Raw genomic sequence first — 18,952 nt, 5'->3', positions numbered from 1 at the left:
TATTGAAAAATTATATTGTATAAATAGGTTAATTTTTTATGTGTATATATATATATATATATATATATATATATATATATATATATATATATATATTATGTTTTTGTTACGATTCAATTCGATACAATTCATTCTTTCGGAAAAAATGATTCATAAGCCTTCAACAGGATAAGAAACTTATATGGATCGACGAAATTGAAAGCAGTATCCAAAATTTGAGAAAGCAACTTAAATCCTTAACTTCTTCATATGTTTAACTTTTTATATTTTTAACCCCTTAATGAAATTCCTAGTCCACCACTTATTCTGATTTTTTTTTTTTTGGAAAATTCCCAGAAAAGTCCGCGGTAAAATCGTACTAGGCAAGTCCGGGACGATGATACCAGATAAGTCCGGGGTAACAAGTTCTGACTGAATTGGTGAGGGGAATCAATTCCAAGTCTCCGTATGGTAAGTCAGCCGACCTTTCGGACTAATTGTGAATTCTTATTAATTTGTTTCAATTACTGTGCAAGGGAAAGCAAGAGATCCGTTCATAACCAAGCGAATCAAATTAGGATACGAATATTTACCACTTAGACTAAGCCACATATCTTATCCATTATTTTCCGAAACCCATAAATATACACACACATAGTCCCATACCTTATTAAAGACAAGTTTTCACACCAAAAGAAGAAAAGAATAGTTGGAAAACAGGAACAAGAAAAAGGAGTAGAGTTTAGAAAATTCAGCTCATCGTCAGAGCTGACTCCACAAAAACTCTATCCTTTTCACTTAATCCCTCACACATTATTTTTTAATTCTAATTAGATTTTGTTATTATATTGGCACTTTCATTATCTTTCTTAGGTCCCAAAAATTCCCTTTTTTTTCTCCCAAAGTTTTCCCTTTTGAATTGTTGAATATTTCAAGAAGATGTCAAATTGTGATGGTGATTTGGTTGATGGATTGGAGAATCCTAACAATAATTCTTTTGCTAAGCAACGTGAAAAGATCATCATTGACACTGATCCTGGCATTGGTAAAAATTTCAGCCTTTTTTTTAGTTTCTTGAATTTGGGTGTTATGAATGAGTTTAAAGTTGAGATTTTTAGTAATTTTCAGCTAAATTTTTTTATTAGGTTGTAATTGGGTTTTGATTTTCTGAGACAAATAGATGACTTTTTGTTAAAATTTTGTAGCCTTTTGTTTAAAGTTGTGATCTTTAGCAAATTTCAGCATTCTTTTCAGTTTCTTGAATTTGGGTTTTGCTAATTTTTTTTATTAATGTTTCAGCTAGATTTTTATTTGATTGTAATTGGGTTTTGATTTTCTTAGACAAATAGATGTCTTATTGGTGAAATTTTCTACCCTTTTGTTTAAAGTTGGAAACTTTAGCAAATTTCAGCATTTTTTTTTAGTTTCTTGAATTTGGGTATTGCTAATTTTTTTGTTCATGAATGAGTTTGAAGTTGGGATTTTTAGTAATTTTTCAGCTGAATTTTTATTTGATTGTAATTGGGTTTTGATTTTCTTTGACAAATAGATGACTTTTTGGGAAATTTTGTTAAAAGTGCTAAAGGAAGGGAAGATTCTTATATGGAAAAAGGATCCAAGTTACTTTATTGTGTCACTTTATAATTAAGCTTTTTCATTAGAATATTCAGATGGAAGATCTCTTTCTTTCTGGAATTTGTGAATTTTAGGATTCTTTCAGTTTGTTTAAGTGAAGAGAATCTGGAGATAAAGCTTCTTTTTGTCATCCTAAATTAGCTGTACTTTTATTTATGAAAGTAGGCAATTAACTTCATCTATGATCTTTTCTAATCCTTCATTAATTCTGAGACTTATTTTAGGGAAGGAATGTGTGTTACTTTCAACTATGTTGCTCGGACTCTCCGAAAATATGGTCTGATGCGCGTCGGATCCGCCAAAAGTAGTATATTTTTGGAGGATCCGACATGGGTGCGGCATCATTTTGGAGAGTCCGCACCACATAGACTTTCCCTATAAGAAGGGGGGGGGGGGATGGGGGGATTGCTATCACATAGGCACCTAAGATTCTGACAAATTTCACAAGCTGACATTTGTGATTTCTTTAATTCTGTTTATCATTTCTTCGGGAAAACAATTTTCTTAATGAAAGAGGAAGTTTTTAAAGAGCACATCTTGTGGTGAGAAGCTTTTCTTGTTGAGGCGAACAACACGCCTTGGCGTAGTTGTACTTCATTCAAGTAGAAGCCATTGTGCTCTTAGTAATATAATACTTAGTGACACATCAACCGCAAAAAAGATAATATAATACTTAGTTATGCCTGAAATATTTTCAAAAAACTCTTTCCTTTTCTATCCTTTCAAATCATGGGCGGAGCTAGGGGCAGAAAGGGGTCGCCTGAAAGTTACACTATATACTAAGTCAAACTTATTTTTTTTGAATATATGGTAGATGTTTACTTTTTTATAACTTCAACCCCCTTACTGAAATTCCTATCTCTCTCATAACAAGTTTTTAACAGGCTGAGTTGTGTTTTATAATGAGCTTCAAATTCCGTGTGGTTCCCATTTGTCATGTTGGAGCTAATTTTAGCTTTTGTTGATATTTAGATGACAGTATGGCAATACTAATGGCATTTCAGACACCGGAAGTTGAGATCATAGGCTTGACTACGATCTTTGGCAATGTTACTACAAAAGACGCTACACGTAATGCATTACTTTTGGTATGTCTTTTTTTTTTTGTTGGTATTTTTATACCTTTATTGTAAATTTCTTTCCTTTTATTGTGTTTACAATTTCCATCTATTAGACGTTTTTGTATCAAGTTCTTGATCAATTACTTCTTTAATTTAATTTGCAAAAGGATAGTGTGAAGCTGCAGGATATCCGGATGTTCCCGTCGCCGAGGGAAGCCCTGAACCTCTGAAGGTAATTTTTTTTAATAGTAACTTAGGAAATTAGGCTTAATTTTCTTTCTTTAATTGTAACTTAGGAAATTATGCTTAATTTTCTTTCTTCGTTGTAGCATCTCAACATACTGTAACCTAACTTGATGTTATTTTTCGCTATAGGGAGGGGAGCCACGTGTTGCAGACTTTGTTCATGGTTCAGATGGATTAGGCAACTTATTCTTACCTTCTCCAAATTCTAAGAAAAATGACAAATCTGCATCTGAATTCTTGGTGGAAAAAGTTTCTGAATATCCTGGCGAAGTGTCTATACTTGCACTAGGACCATTGACAAATTTGGCATTGGTACGTTGTATCTCAAAAATTTCAATTTTCAAGTTTCTGATTTTACCTTTCATTTACAAAAAAATTCATCGTTATCTGTTGGTTAGGCTGTCAAGAGGGACTCAACCTTTGCAAGCAAGGTGAAGAGAGTGGTCGTACTTGGTGGTTCCTTCTTTGCTTTAGGAAATGTTAATCCTGCTGCGGAAGCAAATGTGAGTAAAGTTTTTCCATCCATTTGTATTCCTAGAATATTCACAATGTTTTACAATGTGGAAGCATGTTAGAATAGTTGTTTGACCCTGTAATGTCTGCCTAAAACTTCTTACTTTGATATCCACAATGCAATGGAAATGTTTTGTAGTTATTTGCAGGGGCGGGGCTAGATGCTCGAGTACGGGTTCAGCCGAATCCAGTAGCTTTTACTCAAATAGTTTATTTGTGTCAAATAATAAACGGTTATTAGTACTTGAAGTCATACTAAGAAACCCAGTTATTGGTACTTGAAATCGTCATTCTATAATGTAGAACCATAAAGTTGAAATCCTGGCTCCGACTCTGGTATTTGAACTCTAATAGCTTGTCATAAGCTCATTGCCTTAGCATAGTATTGTAGACACGTTCTCCTTGTAATTTGAGTACAGTATGGGTCCCTTTTGGCTTTACCTTTGCGGAAATACTATAAATTGTTCGTGTTGTGGATTATTGATGCTTTCTTCTTTAGTGTATTATACATCATTTCAAATGTTGTCACAGTCGCTTTTCCCTGTCAACTTTTGTCAAGTTTATAAGATCAATGCTTTTTGCATGTAGTATCCAGTCTTCAATTTGTTACTATTATTTCATTTACATAGTTATTCCGATGATGCAGATATATGGGGACCCAGAGGCTGCAGATATTGTATTTACTTCGGGGGCAAATATTGATATTGTAGGCATCAACATTACAACACAAGTCAAATTGACAGGTGGTTTGTTCATGTCTCAAATATGTCGAAGGCTTCTACTTTTTGAACCTTTAATTGTATAGATATTGTTCACTTCTCAATAAATTGTATGTTTCCCTGGTTTTAGATGCTGATCTTGAAGAACTAAGGCAATCTGAAGGAAGACATGCTAAATTTTTGTGCAACATGTGCAAATTTTACCGTGATTGGCATGTGAAATCAGACGGTGTCTATGGTAACTTCTGGTCTTATATCGTTTTCGTATGAGCTGCATTGCTTCTTACACCACTTTACTGATAATTATTCGCTCGTCCTCTTTTTAGGAATTTTCCTACATGATCCTGTTAGTTTTGTGGCACTAGTTCGACCCGAACTCTTCACGTTCAAGAAGGGGGTCGTGAGGGTTGAGACACAGGGCATTTGCGTCGGGCATACCTTGATGGACCAAGGGCTAAAAAAGTAAGTATTTGAACTGATTTTTGTTCGGGAAAGTTTCACATTGGGCCTATGTTGCGCGGACTCTCCAAAATGTTGCCGCACCTGTGTCGGATTCTTCAAAAATACACTACTTTTGGTGTATCCGACACGCACCCGGCGACATTATCGGAGAGTCCGAGCAACATAGCATTGGGCCGCTCGACCAAAAATATTTACATTTGGTTTCCCCAATAGACATAAATTATACACTAACTATACTAATATTATACTTTCGAGACCCGAGGGTATATCGGAAACCACATCTCTACCTTCAAGGTAGGGGTAAGGTCAGCATATACACTACCATCCCCGGACCCCACTTGTGGGATTACACTGGGTTTGTTGTCGTTGTATACTTGTATCATACATCTACTAGTTTTTTTTTTTGGGGGGGCAGTTATACAGTGTAAAAATCCCTTTTTCTCTCCGCAAATCTTAGCCTCTATCTCCATCCTATGGATTAAAACTAACGAATCGTTGTATTAGGTGGAATACAAGCAACCCTTGGACGGATTATTCCCCGGTTTCAGTTGCATGGACAGTTGATGTTGATGAAGTTGTGAATTACATAAAGAAAATGTTGATGAAACCTTGAATACCATCAGCAGATCTCTCGGGTCTCTGCCTCGCGTAAATCTTTCTCTGGAAATCGAGGAACGGTGTTTTCTAACAACATCCATTACAGCAATTGTTTTTACTCTTCTTTCCCTCCCTTCCTTGCTACTAAATAAATCCCAGTTCTGGGAAATGTAAAGGGCTTATAAATGGAGGGTGGGCAATGCATTTTCATCATTCTTTTCAGGTCTGTATTACTGTATTTTCGCCTCGTCTTATTGGCGCAATGGCTTATTCATAGTAAATGATCATGTCTTTATACTGTTTTTAAAGATTTGTGGCGTACCTTACAACTGTTTTTCACTAGCCAAAGGTGACATTTGTATACTTGAAGGGGAAGCTTGTAGCAACGGTAAAACTGTTTATGTGTGACTTATAGGTCACGGGTTTGAGCCGTTTAAGCAGTCATTAATGCTTGCATAGGGTAGACTGTTTACAGTGTAATCTTTTCCTAGATCCTGCGTGAATACGGGATGCTTTGTGCATCGGGCTACCTTTTTATTAACGTCGGTATACTTGAAATGATGTACATCTCTCTAGAGTAATTCATGTTTATACTACGTAACACAGAATCAGTCCTAAGGCAAATGAAAGTGATTGATTTGATGCTCTTCAGATACTAATAATGGAAATCCAAGAACGAAGGCTTAAATCAATCTAGCCCCTTAAAAAAATATTCAGTTTTACACATTTAATCCTTTTTTATATGATTAAGAAAAAAGAGTCGAGGCTAGTATCGTTTGGTTTGAAGACAAGTTATGTTGGATTATTTATACTGAGATTAGTTATCCTGGTATTATTATTGATTGTTTGGTATGTTGCATTAACCTTGATTTTGCCAATTTTATTGTTTCTTTCTGGGATAACTTATTCCGGAATTAGTATTTCACCCTCTGACAGGTATAAGTTATTCTGGTACTATTTTATCCTGTGATAACTTATCTCGGGATTACTATTCCAATTTCCACCATCTGGCAGGTATAAGTTATTCAGTACTATTTTGTCGTGGGATAACTTATTCTAGGATTAATAAACAAAAGATAAGGCGATACTAAATTTTTATCCCAAAATTATTTTGCTTATCCAAACAATATTATTAATTACCGAAAGGTTTTCGTATTTCATAATTTCATAAGTATTCACAACAATTAGCTTAAACATGCATGTTGAGTGTGACAAATCTAAATGTTGGTATAATTGTATCTGAAAGTAGCTTTAAAGAAACAAACGTATTTTGTTATTTTGTTCCATCAGACAAATTAATTAAAAGCCCTCTCATTTTTTCGTTGTTAATAAATGTAATTAAATTTTGGATCACAATCAAATGCAAATATGTTAGAGTTTTTTTGTTGTTAAAAAACAGTAAAAAGTTTTGGTAAAAGTATGAAACTTTCATTGAATTGGGAAAAGTAAATATTTGTAAACAAAAGGGAAGACTTATTTGATGCATACAAGTTTTCTTTTTTATTTTCCATGTTCACCTCCGTCGGAATTGGGATTATTTACGTGCAAACTTAAATTTTGTTTTCCATTTAATAAGCAAAGTTTCAGCATACAGTTGCATATTACTCTACTAATTTTCAGTAACTAAAACTTCCAAGCAACCATAAATTATATGTTTATTTTTCTTTTTAATTTTTTTTTTTTTGGATTCCCACCCGGTGTCCGGTATCTGCATTGGAGTCCGACTAAATTCGAATTCGCGCCTGGAAATCCCACATTAGGGGGTAAAGCGCTCCCTAACAAAGCCAACTTCATACTCAGGGCTCGAACCCGAGACATCTGGTTAAGGATGATGGAGTACTTACCATTCCACCACAACCTTTATTGGTTCTTTTATAAATTTCACATAGTAATAAAAACGTGGGGAGTTTTGGGGGGGGGGGGGGGTTGGGAATTCAAGAGCTCCTTCCACCCCTCTTTGCTCAATTTTTTTGTTCCAATATTATACATGCCTGAACTTTTCTTTTTTTTACTAATTCTATAGGTAAGTCCAAAGTACAGAGCAAAAAGAGAAAAAATCATAATATTTAAAAAGTATTAACAATAAAGGTTGATAATTTAGAGTGTAAAGTCAGTATTTAGTCACCGAAATTTTTAGAAATCTAGCAAACTTTATGAGTAATATAAAAATAATTAAGTGACTTTTTTATAATAAATAAAAGAAATATAACTTTACTAGGTTCAATTAACAGTTGATAAAGCTTTATATACCTAGAAATATCTAGATTCAAAATGCATTTCATATTACAATTTATTTCGACCATTATCTTAAATTTATTTCAAATGATGCTTGTAAACATGTATATAATTATCTTTTCTCACTTCTTGTATGCTCACTTTTTATTCGTGGACATGTTTTTTTTGTTTGTTTTTACCTGGTGAACGGTATCGTAAAAATAGCACGGTATGGCCAGTTTTTGGATTGGTCATTCAAAAATAGTCAGCATTTACTAAGTCAATGAAAAATATCCACTATTTTGCTCCAGCAGAGACCGGTCCAGCATAATATACTGGAGTTCGGTGCACCTGTGTATGAACTCCAGCATATTATGCTGGACCGGTATACTTTGCTGACTCCAGTATAATATACTGGAGACTGGAGCACCGGTGCTCCAAACTCCAGTATATTATACTGGACAATTATACTTGCTGGAACTCCAGTATATTATGCTGGAGTTCTAGTGTACTTATGATGGAACTCCATCATATTATGCTGGAGTTCCAGCATACTTATCTTGGAACTCCAGTATAATATGTTGGAGTTCAAGTATACTTATGCTGGAAGCATAATAAACTGGCGTATTTTTCGGGTTTTGAACAATGTTTTCGTTCAGATTTATCTTTACATTAAAAGCGACTAAATTTCGATTACTTTTGAAGCTAGGCTATTTTTGAACGATCAGTTGTAAATCTGGCTATTTTTGAATTTCAATTGAGGCTACGTACTTCGAATTCGCATTGCACATAGCCCATTAAACAGAAAATTGCTCCTTACTACAAAAAGGTTTTATCCCTAAAGCTCGAACCGGAGACATTTAATTAAGGGCGAAAGTTCCTATTTATCGATCCCATCACAATTCTTAGTGGTATTTATAGACATGATCAATGTTAGCTACGTAGTTATTTTCATGAATATACTCAAATTTTACACTGTCTTAATTCTATGGAGCTCAAATTTTCCTTCTACACCAATGATAGCACACTTTCACTTGTTTCTTGAAGAAATGAAATATTTAATAAAAGAAAAGAAAAAGAAGAAATGGGAAAAGAAGAAAGAGACCAATCAAACCTATAGTATTTTGTTGTTTGTTTTAGCTTTGTTTAGTTTAATTTGACAAGGACTTGAAATTGTAGCTTATATCGAAAAAAGCAGTTGAACAAAATTGTAGAGTTGCATATTACTCTAGCAATTTTCAATAACTAAAACTTCCAAGCAACAATAAATTATTGAGAAACTTATCTTTTTAATCACTCTAAGAAATAATAGCTGAAAAAAATATAAATTTGCTAGATATGTTTTTATTATATAAATATTATATACATATCTTATTCATATCTATTTGTCACTGCTTGTATGCTCACTTTTTATTTGTGGATGTGTTCTTCTTCTCCTCCTTTTTTTTTGTGTGTGCATGTTTGGTTTCTGCCGGTGAATGGTATCCGTTGAGGTTTTGATTAATCCTAATTCACCCTACGCATGGCCTACTAAACAAAAAAGTGCTCTGTAGCAGAATTTTTTCATTCCGGGTGCTCGAACCTGAGACATCTAATTAAGGGTGAAAGATCGCATCCATCCCATCGTTGCCCTTATTGGTATTCTTGGACATGATCAATTGTTCAAATTTCACACTACCTTAATTCTAAGAAGCTGAAATTTTCTTTCTGCACTAATGATAGCACTATCTTTCACTTGTTTCTTGAAAAAGGGAAATATTTAATAAAAGAAAAGAAAAAGAAGAAAGAGACAAATCAAAACTATAGTATTTTTTTGTTTGTTTTAGCTTTCTTTAGTTTAATTTGATAAGGACTTGAAATTGTAGCTTATATTGAAAAAAGCAGTTGAACAAACTTTCCCTCTAATCTTATTTCATTTCAATTTCTTCCTTTGATAGTTACCTATCAACTCCTCCTTGAAGTAACCCTTGCAACTTCCCTTCTTTCAATATAGCCACTCCAACTACAACTAAAAGCAATTCCCCTCCTAATCCTCTTACAAATTCCTATAAATACCCTAAAAAAATCCCCATAAAAAAAACAATATTAATCTTGCAGTCAGCTAGCAACAATAACAACAACAAACTCAGTGAATTTTCACAAGTCGGGTACTGCAGTTAGCTAGCCATGTCCCAATTTAATTCGTCGATAGCGTTAGCCGAGAAAGTTTCATGGTATTGTGGCTTGTTCTTGGCCATAATGTTGGTTTTGAGCTGGTTTGATCAATACAATGAGAGTGAATTCATAGTTCAAATGCAAAAGCAAAAGATGGTTAGGGAGAAAATGCCATGTGATGAGATTTATGTGGTAAGAGAAGGGGAAACTTTGCAAACAATTAGTGAAAAATGTGGAGATCCTTTTATTGTTGAAGAGAATCCACATATTCATGATCCTGATGATGTTTACCCTGGTTTGGTTATCAAGATTACTCCTTTCAAGAATAATAGGTAGAAAGTTGTAAATTCTATTGCTATATATATTTTTTCTTTACTTTTTGGTATCCAGATCCTACTGATCTGATTAATCCAGATTTACGTTACATAGGACGTACACCAAAGAAGGAAGGACTGGCTTCCAAAAATTTCTCCATTTTCTGGGTTCGAACCCGAAACTTCTTCTGCTATATATTGAAATTTATTTTAATTTGCATATGAGCTTGTAATTTAAATTCTTGTTCATGAGTATCCAAGAAATTTTACTCATATATGGTTCAGCTGTAAGAACCATAAATATAGGGAAGCCTTGTTCAACTATGTTGTTGATTAAGTGATTTAAGAAAAAGTGAAGTTATTTGAAAACATAACTGATATTTCAATTACCTTCAAACGTAAATACTTCGAAGGTAATTGAAGACGAGTTGTATTCTTTGATCTTATTCTTGTTTATGAAGATGGCTTTGACCTCTCTTATACTCCCTCCGGTCCAAAATAAGTGATTTTTTTGCTTTTTTCCTGTGGTCCAAAATAAGTGATTTTTTCAGATTTCAAGAACGAATTAATTATTTTTTTCCTACATTACCCTTGGAGTAATTAATGTTGGAGTATGTATTAGGAGTGTTTATGTGAAGAGATAGTAAAGGTTAATATGATCAATTTCATTGCTAATTAATATTAAAAGGTGAATTTCTTAATATGTATGAAAACAATCAAAAAATCACTTATTTTGGACCAAAGGGAGTAATAGTTAAACGTGCCTAATCATCAATAGTGGCGCACACAAAATTTTGTGCAATCATATCAGAGGGGGATTTGCATCTATACGCGTTTTTTGTGTCACATTTTAACTTATGTCCGCTTTGCAAAAAAAATTGCAAGCATACCAATTTTTTCGCATAACTTCAGTACACGGGGCTGAAGCAGCAAAGGCAATCACGCAAAACTTCAGCATTCTAGTAGCCGGGCCTGAAGTTTTTGTATTGTAACTGGAAACTTTAGCTCTAGAGCTGAAGTTTTTGTGTTGTAACTAGGAAACTTCAGCTCTAAAGCTGAAGTTTTTGTGTTGTAACTGATTTTTTGTTTGTAAGCTAGTACATTGTTCTTGTGGCAGCAACACCATTTTGAGTTTTAGAGCTGTTACAGATAATGTGGCATTTATGGCGATTTACTTCGTGTGCGGGTGTGAGGGGAAAACTAACGTTTCATTTCCATTGATGAAAAAGAAGAAAAAGACACCAAAATGAAGTTATATTAAAAGATGACAAATTAAACATGCTTCATTTAATTAGGGAACTTTGTCTGTGTCTTTCTTCACTCTCTTTTTTTAAAATCTCTTATATTGCCTTATTCTTTCAACAGATATTGTAAGTGAGTTTGTAAATTTCAATTACTTTTAAAACTATGACTATTTTTGAGTGAGCACTTATAAATCTGGCTATATTTAAATTTCTTCCCATATTAACGGCTCTACTATTTGCTAGTGTAGACAACGTTGAAGTGAAAACAGGAATGTGGAATTCCTTATTATATGCGAGTAATAAATCATCACTAACATTCTTCAAAAGTATCCTTTTACAATATTTCTTGCTTCATCAATTCTTTGATTTCAAAATCAAATTAATTATAATTATCGTTTGAGTTTAATTTCTTACTTAAAGACATAAGATCATTGAGTCTACATTATTGTCACGACCCAATTTAGGATCGTGACCGGCGTTTAGGAGCAAGTGCTCCCAAGTAAGCCTTATCGGTATTTTACAGAAAATCGAACAGAGTTTCCCTTATTTTTGGATTATTCCAAAAAAATTCCTGTCTCAAATCAACAACCAAACATCCTAATATCATACCAAATAATCGACAACTTATCAATCAACCAAAATGAGTCTCCACCATTATTAATCAACCCACTAACAACCAGAAATGCTAATTTATCTCCAACTTTGATAATAAAGAACGATACTCAGCATAAGAATACAATAAATAAATAATACTCATGACACTAAAAGAATGACTATGGAGCGACTCTAAGAATTCAAAGAATAGACCATAACAATAAATAAAATCTCCGCTCACGCGAACAAGTGCGAGGCTCACCAAGAACTATCAACATGTGCGCTCTAATTAAGGAAATTCTCGCCTGCGTCAACTGCTGTCTCTGTAAAAAAAAATTAGCGGGGAAAGAGTCACTAGCTCAGTGAGTAATAACACTTAACTACAACCGTTTTTATTGGGGACAAGTCAAAAAACATGCTAGTATCTCAAACAGATAACATCAAAATGCCCTTTCAGAAACAATAAATAATTTTCAGTCTCATCATGTTTTTCTTGTAGTATAATACAATTAACAGTTCAGTAATAAGCTCGGTAACCACTGTATAATATCAATATTCACATTTGGGAGGTTTCAATGAACGGATCATGTAATTGGTATAATTGTGGACTTCTTCGCAAGAAGTCAAATATAACGGTAGTCCCTACTCGAGGAAAATCGGTAACGGTATGCTAGTTCTACCTTTCCACTAGCGAGGGCTATAACGGTAATCGGTAATTACAAGGTGCACCAGGTCTAACGAACCCGCCGTTAGCTACGGGATCCTTCAATGTCTACTCCCATTTATACTTGTCTCTGTAATCCGTATATACTCGTAGAAAATATTTTAAAACAATATAGGGCATTTCGGTTTTTATCAAATCATGTAATTTCGTTTCAGTAACGGTAAATCTTATCTCAAGTAACAGTAAAACGTATTCAGTAATAATGAGAATATTCAGAATAACTGTAATCGTCTAAAATAAATATAGTAGTATCATATTGAGTAAAGGACTTGTCCCACATGCAGATTCAAATCAGTCGGTAACATGCTCATATTAAAATCATATGTAAATCATGCTAGTTATAGAAATACAAATTGAGGTAAGGTTACTACTCACAGTACTCGTGTGAAATACCAAACTCGTCACCTTGAGCGATCCGTACAACTTTCTTCAATCAATCTATAACCACATCAACATCGATCTCGTGTTAATTGCCTCATTTAGGCTAAATTCATCACTAATTTAGAATACCCAATCCTTCGAGTTTTATATTTTATCATCAATTCGCCAAATTATATTTACCCATGCTACGAGTAATTTAAATTAGTCCAAAATCTTTTAAATAAAAAGGTATTTATATGGTTTATTCCCTTTACTGTTCAATTTTCTTAATCATGTGCATAAGTTGAAACTAAAATAACTTTATTGTCCATCATATTCCTTCTTAATTGGTACCTATCTTTTGTACTCAATACTAGACTCATAACATTCAAACCCAAATTTGATATTGTCATTGCAATACAGTTAACACCAAAACTCAATCCTTGCACCCTAACTTAATTTACACCTAAACAAAGATCATATATAATGAGACTAGTTTAAGTACAAATACATCGATACCCTTCTTTTTCCAAGTTAATTTATCCTACAATAACATTGACCAACTTCCAATTGCATAATTTGCCCAGAATAACTCTTATTGGTATTAAATTTCTTATACCTTGTGAAACTCATTAAATATATGAACTGAGATAAAAAAAAAATTACCAGATGAAAAGAACCTAGATGAGAAATTCTAGTATTACTCGTAAGAAATAGTGCGTATTTAAAATTTCTCAAGTTTTGGTTCCACCCTTTTTCTTCTTCTTCTTCTCCCTTTTGAAATTTTGTTTTCTCTGCGATCTCTCGTTTGCGCTTTCTTTTGTTTTGTCAAAAATGGGCTTCGACACTTTTTGCTTTACTTATTTTTTTTTGAGTTATTTTGTTTTAGTAATTTGCTCCCTCTTTTTTTTAGTTATTATTATTATTATTATTATTTTGTTAATGACCAATACATCCTTATTAAATATAGGGTATTACATCCTTCCCACCTTATGAAATTCGGTCTCCGAATTTAACTCAAGTACGTACCTGTAAACTGAAACAAATGGGGATACTTCGCTTGCATATCTTTTTCTGCCTCCCAAGTAGCTTCTTCAACGGTATGAATTCTCCATAAAACGTTAACGAACACAATTTTTTTTGACCGTAGCTTTCTTACTTGTCTATCAACAATTGCCGTCGGCTCCTCCTCGTAAGACAACTTCTCATCACGCACTATAGTTAGTGCTTCAAGCACCTGCGATGAGTCTGATATACATTTTCTTAGCATTGAGGCATGAAACACTGGATGAATAAAGGACAACTCGGGAGGAAGTGCCAAACGATAAGCCACAGCTCCTACTCGATCTAGTATCTCATATGGTCCTATAAACCTGGGACTCAGCTTGTCTCTTTTCCCAAATCGCATCACACCTTTCATAGGAGAGACTCGTAGGAACACTTTGTCTCCAATTGTGAACACTAAATCTCTTCTCCTCTTATCAACATAAGACTTTTGTCTGCTTTGAGCTGTAAGAAATCTCTGTCTGATCAACTGAACTTTGTCCATTGCTTTTTGTACTAAGTCGGGTCTTAATAAGTTAGTCTCACCAGCTTCAAACCATCTGATAGAAGAACGACATCTTCTACTATACAATGCTTCGTACGATGCCATTTGAATACTGGACTGGAAGCTATTGTTGTAAACAAATTCAGCTAATGGTAGATAAGTGTCCCAACTACCTCCAAACTCAAGAATGCAAGCTCTCAACATATCCTCCAAGATCTGAATAGTACATTCAGACTGCTCGTCTGTCTATGGATGAAATGCAGTACTAAGATCTACTTGTGTACCTAATGCTTCTTGAAATGATTTCCAAAAGCGTGAAGTGAACTATGATCCTCTATCAGAGATGATGGATACTGGAACTCCGTGAAGTCGGACAATTTTGTTCATAAATATCTGTGCATACTTGACTTCACCATATGTAGTCTTCACCGGCAAAAAATGTGTTGATCTCGTCAGTCGATCTACAATCACCCATACCGAGTCATAACCTCTAAGGGTTCATGGTAGCCCGGTGATAAAATCCATAGTAATTCTTTCCCATTTCCACTCTGGAATTTCAATTTGTTGTAGTAGTTCTGCGGGTCGCTGATGCTCATCCTTGACCTACTGACAAGTCAAACAACTAGAAACAAAGTTAGCAACATCTTTCTTATACCTTTCCACCAATAAAATTGCTTCAGGTCATGGTACATTTTTGTGGATCCAGGATGTATAGTGTATTTAGTGTTGTGAGCTTCTTTAAGAATAACATGTCTCGACCCATCTACGTCTGCTACACATAATCTGTCACCCATTCGAAGAACACCATCACTTTCAACAATCATATCCTTGCTTTTACCAGCTAAGGCCTCATCCCTGTATTTGCATAATCGTTCATCCTCATATTGGGTGGCCTTAATGCGCTCAACTAATGAAGACTTAGCCTAAGCACAAGCCAACAATGCCTCTGAATTTCCCACACTAAATCTAATACCTGTATCTTCTAGTCTCCGAATATCTTTGGCCAAAAGTCTCTTTGTAGGGGCTATATGTGCCAAACTCCCCATAGATTTTTTGCTCAATGTATCAACCACCAGATTGGCTTTTCCAGGATGATATAAAATAGAACAATCATAGTCTTTGAGTAGTTCCATCCATCGACGTTGCCGAAGATTCAGATCTCTCTACTGATAGATATACTTCAGACTTTTATGGTCGGTATAAATCTCACAAGTTTCGCCGTATAGATAATGCCTCCAATTTTTTAGAGCAAATACCATTGCAGCCATCTCCAAATCATGTGTAGGATAGTTTTGCTCCTGCTTTTTCAATTGTCTCGAAGCATAAGCTATAACACGACCATTTTGCATGAGAACACATCCTAATCCCACCCTCGAGGCATCACAGAATACTGTAAATCCTCCAGAACCTAATGGTAAGGCTAATATTGGTGCAGTTGTCAGACACTTTTTGAGTTTCTGAAAGCTTTGCTCACATTCCTCCGTCCACTGAAACTTTGCATTTTTCTGTGTTAGCTTGGTCAGTGGTGCTATTATTCTGGATAAATCCTGCACAAAATGCCTGTAATGGCTTGCTAAGCCTAAAAAGCTGTGAATCTCTGTAAGAGAAGTAGGTCTGGGCCATTTCTGCACAGCTTTGGTCTTCTTAGGATCTACCATAATTCCATCTTTGGATGCAACATGTCCCAGAAATGATACTGAGTCTAGCCAGAATTCACACTTCGAGAACTTAGCATAAATCCGATGTTCTCGCAATGTCTGCAACACAGTCCTAAGATGATTCTCGTGTTCTCCTTGGCTACGAGAATATATCAGGATATCATCAGTAAATACTATTACAAATCTATCCAGAAACGGCTTGAACACCTTATTCATTAAATCCATGAATGCAGCTGGAGCATTTGTCAGTCCGAAAGGCATCACAAGGAACTCATAGTACCCGTATCGAGTTCTAAAAGCAGTCTTAGAAATATCTTCATCTTTGATTCTAAGTTGATGATAACCAGAACGGAGGTCAATCTTTGAAAAGTGGGCAGCTCCTTGTAACTGATCAAACATGTCATCTATACAAGGAAAAGGATATTTATTGCGGATTGTTATCTTGTTCAACTGCCTGTAGTCAATGCACAATCTCAGGGATCCGTCTTTCTTCTTTACGAATAGTACTGGTGCACCCCATGGTGATACACTAGGTCTAATAAAACCCTTATCTAACAAATCTTGTAACTGTTGCTTTAGCTCCCTCAACTCTGCTGGTGCCATTCTATATGGGGGTATCGATATGGGTTGTGTTTTAGGTAGCAAATCAATACCAAAGTCTATTTCTCGTATTGAAGGCAATCCTGGCAAATACTCAGGAAATATATCAGAAAATTCTCTCACTACTGGTACATTCTCTATACTAACTATTTCCTTTCTTGTATCATTTACAATAGCTAAGAGACCCAAGCAACCTTTCTTCAGAAGTCGTTGATCCTTCATAAAAGATACAATTTTGCAAGTCTTTGGAACCTGACTCCCTCTTAGAATAAAACTGGGTTCATTTGGTATCTCAAACTTAACTATCTTTACATGACAATCGACTATAGCATAGCAAAAAGATAACCAATCTATTCCCATCAACATGTCAAAGTCAATCATATCAAGTACAATAAGGTCAGCTAGAGTATCTCTACCCTCAACCCGAATCTGACAAGCACAATACACGTATTCAGCTAACAAAGACTCTCCAACAGTAGTAGCAACTAGAAAAGGATCATTCAATAGCTCGGGCTGTCTACTAAATCTCAAAGCAAAGTACGAGGACACATAGGAGTGAGTAGATCCGGATCAATCAACGCAAGTGCATCACATGAATAGACAAAAAGAATACTTGTAACCACTGTATTCGAGGCCTGAGCATCGTATCTAATAAATGCAAAAACTCTCGCCTGACCTCTACCAGCATTGCCTTGTCCTTGATTTACAGTAGCACGGTCTCCAGCACCTCGACCTCTATTTCCTGTACCTGTAGCACCTGAAGTATTACGAGTAGTCTGAGTCGGTGCAACTAACTGAATAGAAGCTTGGTTGAAATTTCTCGGAGGCTGAGGGCAATCACTCAAGTGATGTCTCAACTGGCCACACCGAAAGCACTCTCCAGTTAAAACACGACATTAACCCAAATGTGATCTACCACAAGTCTGACAGACTAGTGTAGTGGCATATATCTGCCCAGAATTACGATGTCCAGAAGATGATGGTCCCTTATTACCTTGTATGTATTGTGGTCTGTATGTGGACTGTGAAGACATGTGTGTCCCTGTCTGAGAACCCTGTTGTTGTTGCCCCTAATTTCCTGTTTTTCTATTTTCACTAAAACCACCACTGAAAGCCCCTCATGTCCTGGCCTTCTTAAGTAAATCACTAGTTGCACGTCCTCACGTCCCTTGTTTTTAATCTTTCTAGCAAGGGCGACTACATCAGAGTAGGATAAAGTCTTCATCTGTAGGGCTACTGCAGTGTATAGACGACCAACCAATCCATCAAAAACCTCTAAACTCGAGCTTCTTCGGTAGGCACTAAGTGAGGAGCATATATAGCCAGCTTGCAGAACTTAGTGTTATATGTTGACACATCCATATCTGGAGTCTGAACCAATCTCTCAAAGTCTCTAGCATATTGTTACATTAGACCGTCTGGAAGAAAATGATTCTTGAACAACTTAGTGAACTCGTCCCATGTTAGTGGTGGTGCTCCTGGTGGCCTTCCTAGCAATACCGTTTCATACCATGTGTTGGTCATATCCTCTAGTTTGTATGCTGCGAGTTCCACGGCTCTCTCACTGGAACATCCAAGAGCATGTAATGCCTTGAGTGTCCGATCCAAGAAACTTTGAGGATCTGTTGAATTATCGGAACTTGTGAATTTTGGTGATTTCAATTCCAGAAACTCGTGTAGGGATACTTCCTTATTCCCGAAAGGCTGAGTTTGTGTAGGTGCTTGTGTCTGTAAAGTAGCCTGAGGAGCTGAACTTCCGCCCTGAGTAGGCACCAATGCCTCTAACACATTCAATAACCTTGCCACTGCATCTGCAGGTAAGACAACAGTAGGTACAACAGTTGGCACTGGTGGTGGAGTGTTCTGAACTCCCTGCTCTTGCACTTGATCTGGCATAACAGCTTGGGTTTGACCCATGTTCCCAACTTGAGGTTGAGGGGCAGTCTGTCTTCTAGTTTGATGAACCCCAACTTGACCGCCACCTCGGGTAGCACCACGTCCAGCAGATGAGTGTGCTTGTCCTAGCCATCTGCGAAAGAAATATTCCAAAGTCAATCTCAAGTTATCTCAACGCACGATTAAAGAATGAAAGAAGGGAAAACATTCCTAAATGTTCAGTAGCCTCGAGATCATAAGTATGGGCGCCTACATACCCATGAACAAGACTCTATTAAACATTGCTCCATGACTCGGGACTTAAAGCCTAAGCTCTAATACCAACTTTGTCAAGACCCAATTTAAGATCGTGACCGGCGTTTAGGAGCAAGTGCTCCCAAGTAAGCCTTATCGGTATTTTACAGAAAATTGGACAGAGTTTCCCTTATTTTTG

General features: G+C 35.6%; 2 protein-coding genes across 2 annotated transcripts; one reads left to right on the top strand and one right to left on the bottom strand.

The window, feature by feature from the left end:
• The first annotated feature begins 596 nt into the window (after positions 1-596).
• On the top strand, positions 597-5,520 carry LOC107760420 (putative uridine nucleosidase 1). Its single transcript, XM_016578466.2, has 9 exons — positions 597-1,024; positions 2,587-2,702; positions 2,848-2,907; positions 3,051-3,233; positions 3,320-3,424; positions 4,081-4,177; positions 4,284-4,391; positions 4,480-4,615; positions 5,120-5,520. Exons 1-9 carry the CDS (start codon positions 919-921, stop codon positions 5,226-5,228), a joined length of 1,020 nt encoding a protein of 339 aa, XP_016433952.1. The 5' UTR covers positions 597-918; the 3' UTR covers positions 5,229-5,520.
• A 7,909-nt stretch (positions 5,521-13,429) lies between these two features.
• On the bottom strand, positions 13,430-14,470 carry LOC107760418 (uncharacterized). The gene is made up of 2 exons (XM_075223576.1): positions 13,846-14,470; positions 13,430-13,461 (listed from the first exon to the last, which is right to left on the bottom strand). Exons 1-2 carry the CDS (start codon positions 14,468-14,470, stop codon positions 13,430-13,432), a joined length of 657 nt encoding a protein of 218 aa, XP_075079677.1.
• Positions 14,471-18,952: the final 4,482 nt, after the last annotated feature.

The sequence above is a fragment of the Nicotiana tabacum genome, chromosome 10 (assembly GCF_000715075.1).
Source record: "Nicotiana tabacum cultivar K326 chromosome 10, ASM71507v2, whole genome shotgun sequence".
Taxonomy (NCBI): Eukaryota; Viridiplantae; Streptophyta; class Magnoliopsida; order Solanales; family Solanaceae; genus Nicotiana; species Nicotiana tabacum.
The sequence above is the reverse complement of the archived record's forward strand: the minus strand, read 5'-3'. Positions and strand labels throughout refer to the sequence as shown.

Excerpts from the sequence above, each read along its gene's own strand:
- LOC107760420 (XM_016578466.2), top strand. The coding sequence starts at position 919 with ATGTCAAATTGTGATGGTGATTTGGTTGATGGATTGGAGAATCCTAAC. Across the intron at positions 4,178-4,283 it reads AACACAAGTCAAATTGACAG|ATGCTGATCTTGAAGAACTA; the intron begins GTGGTTTGTTCA and ends CCCTGGTTTTAG. Across the intron at positions 4,616-5,119 it reads ATGGACCAAGGGCTAAAAAA|GTGGAATACAAGCAACCCTT; the intron begins GTAAGTATTTGA and ends TCGTTGTATTAG.
- LOC107760418 (XM_075223576.1), bottom strand. The coding sequence starts at position 14,470 with ATGGCATCGTACGAAGCATTGTATAGTAGAAGATGTCGTTCTTCTATC. Across the intron at positions 13,462-13,845 it reads CCATTTGTTTCAGTTTACAG|TTCATATATTTAATGAGTTT; the intron begins GTACGTACTTGA and ends TTTTTATCTCAG.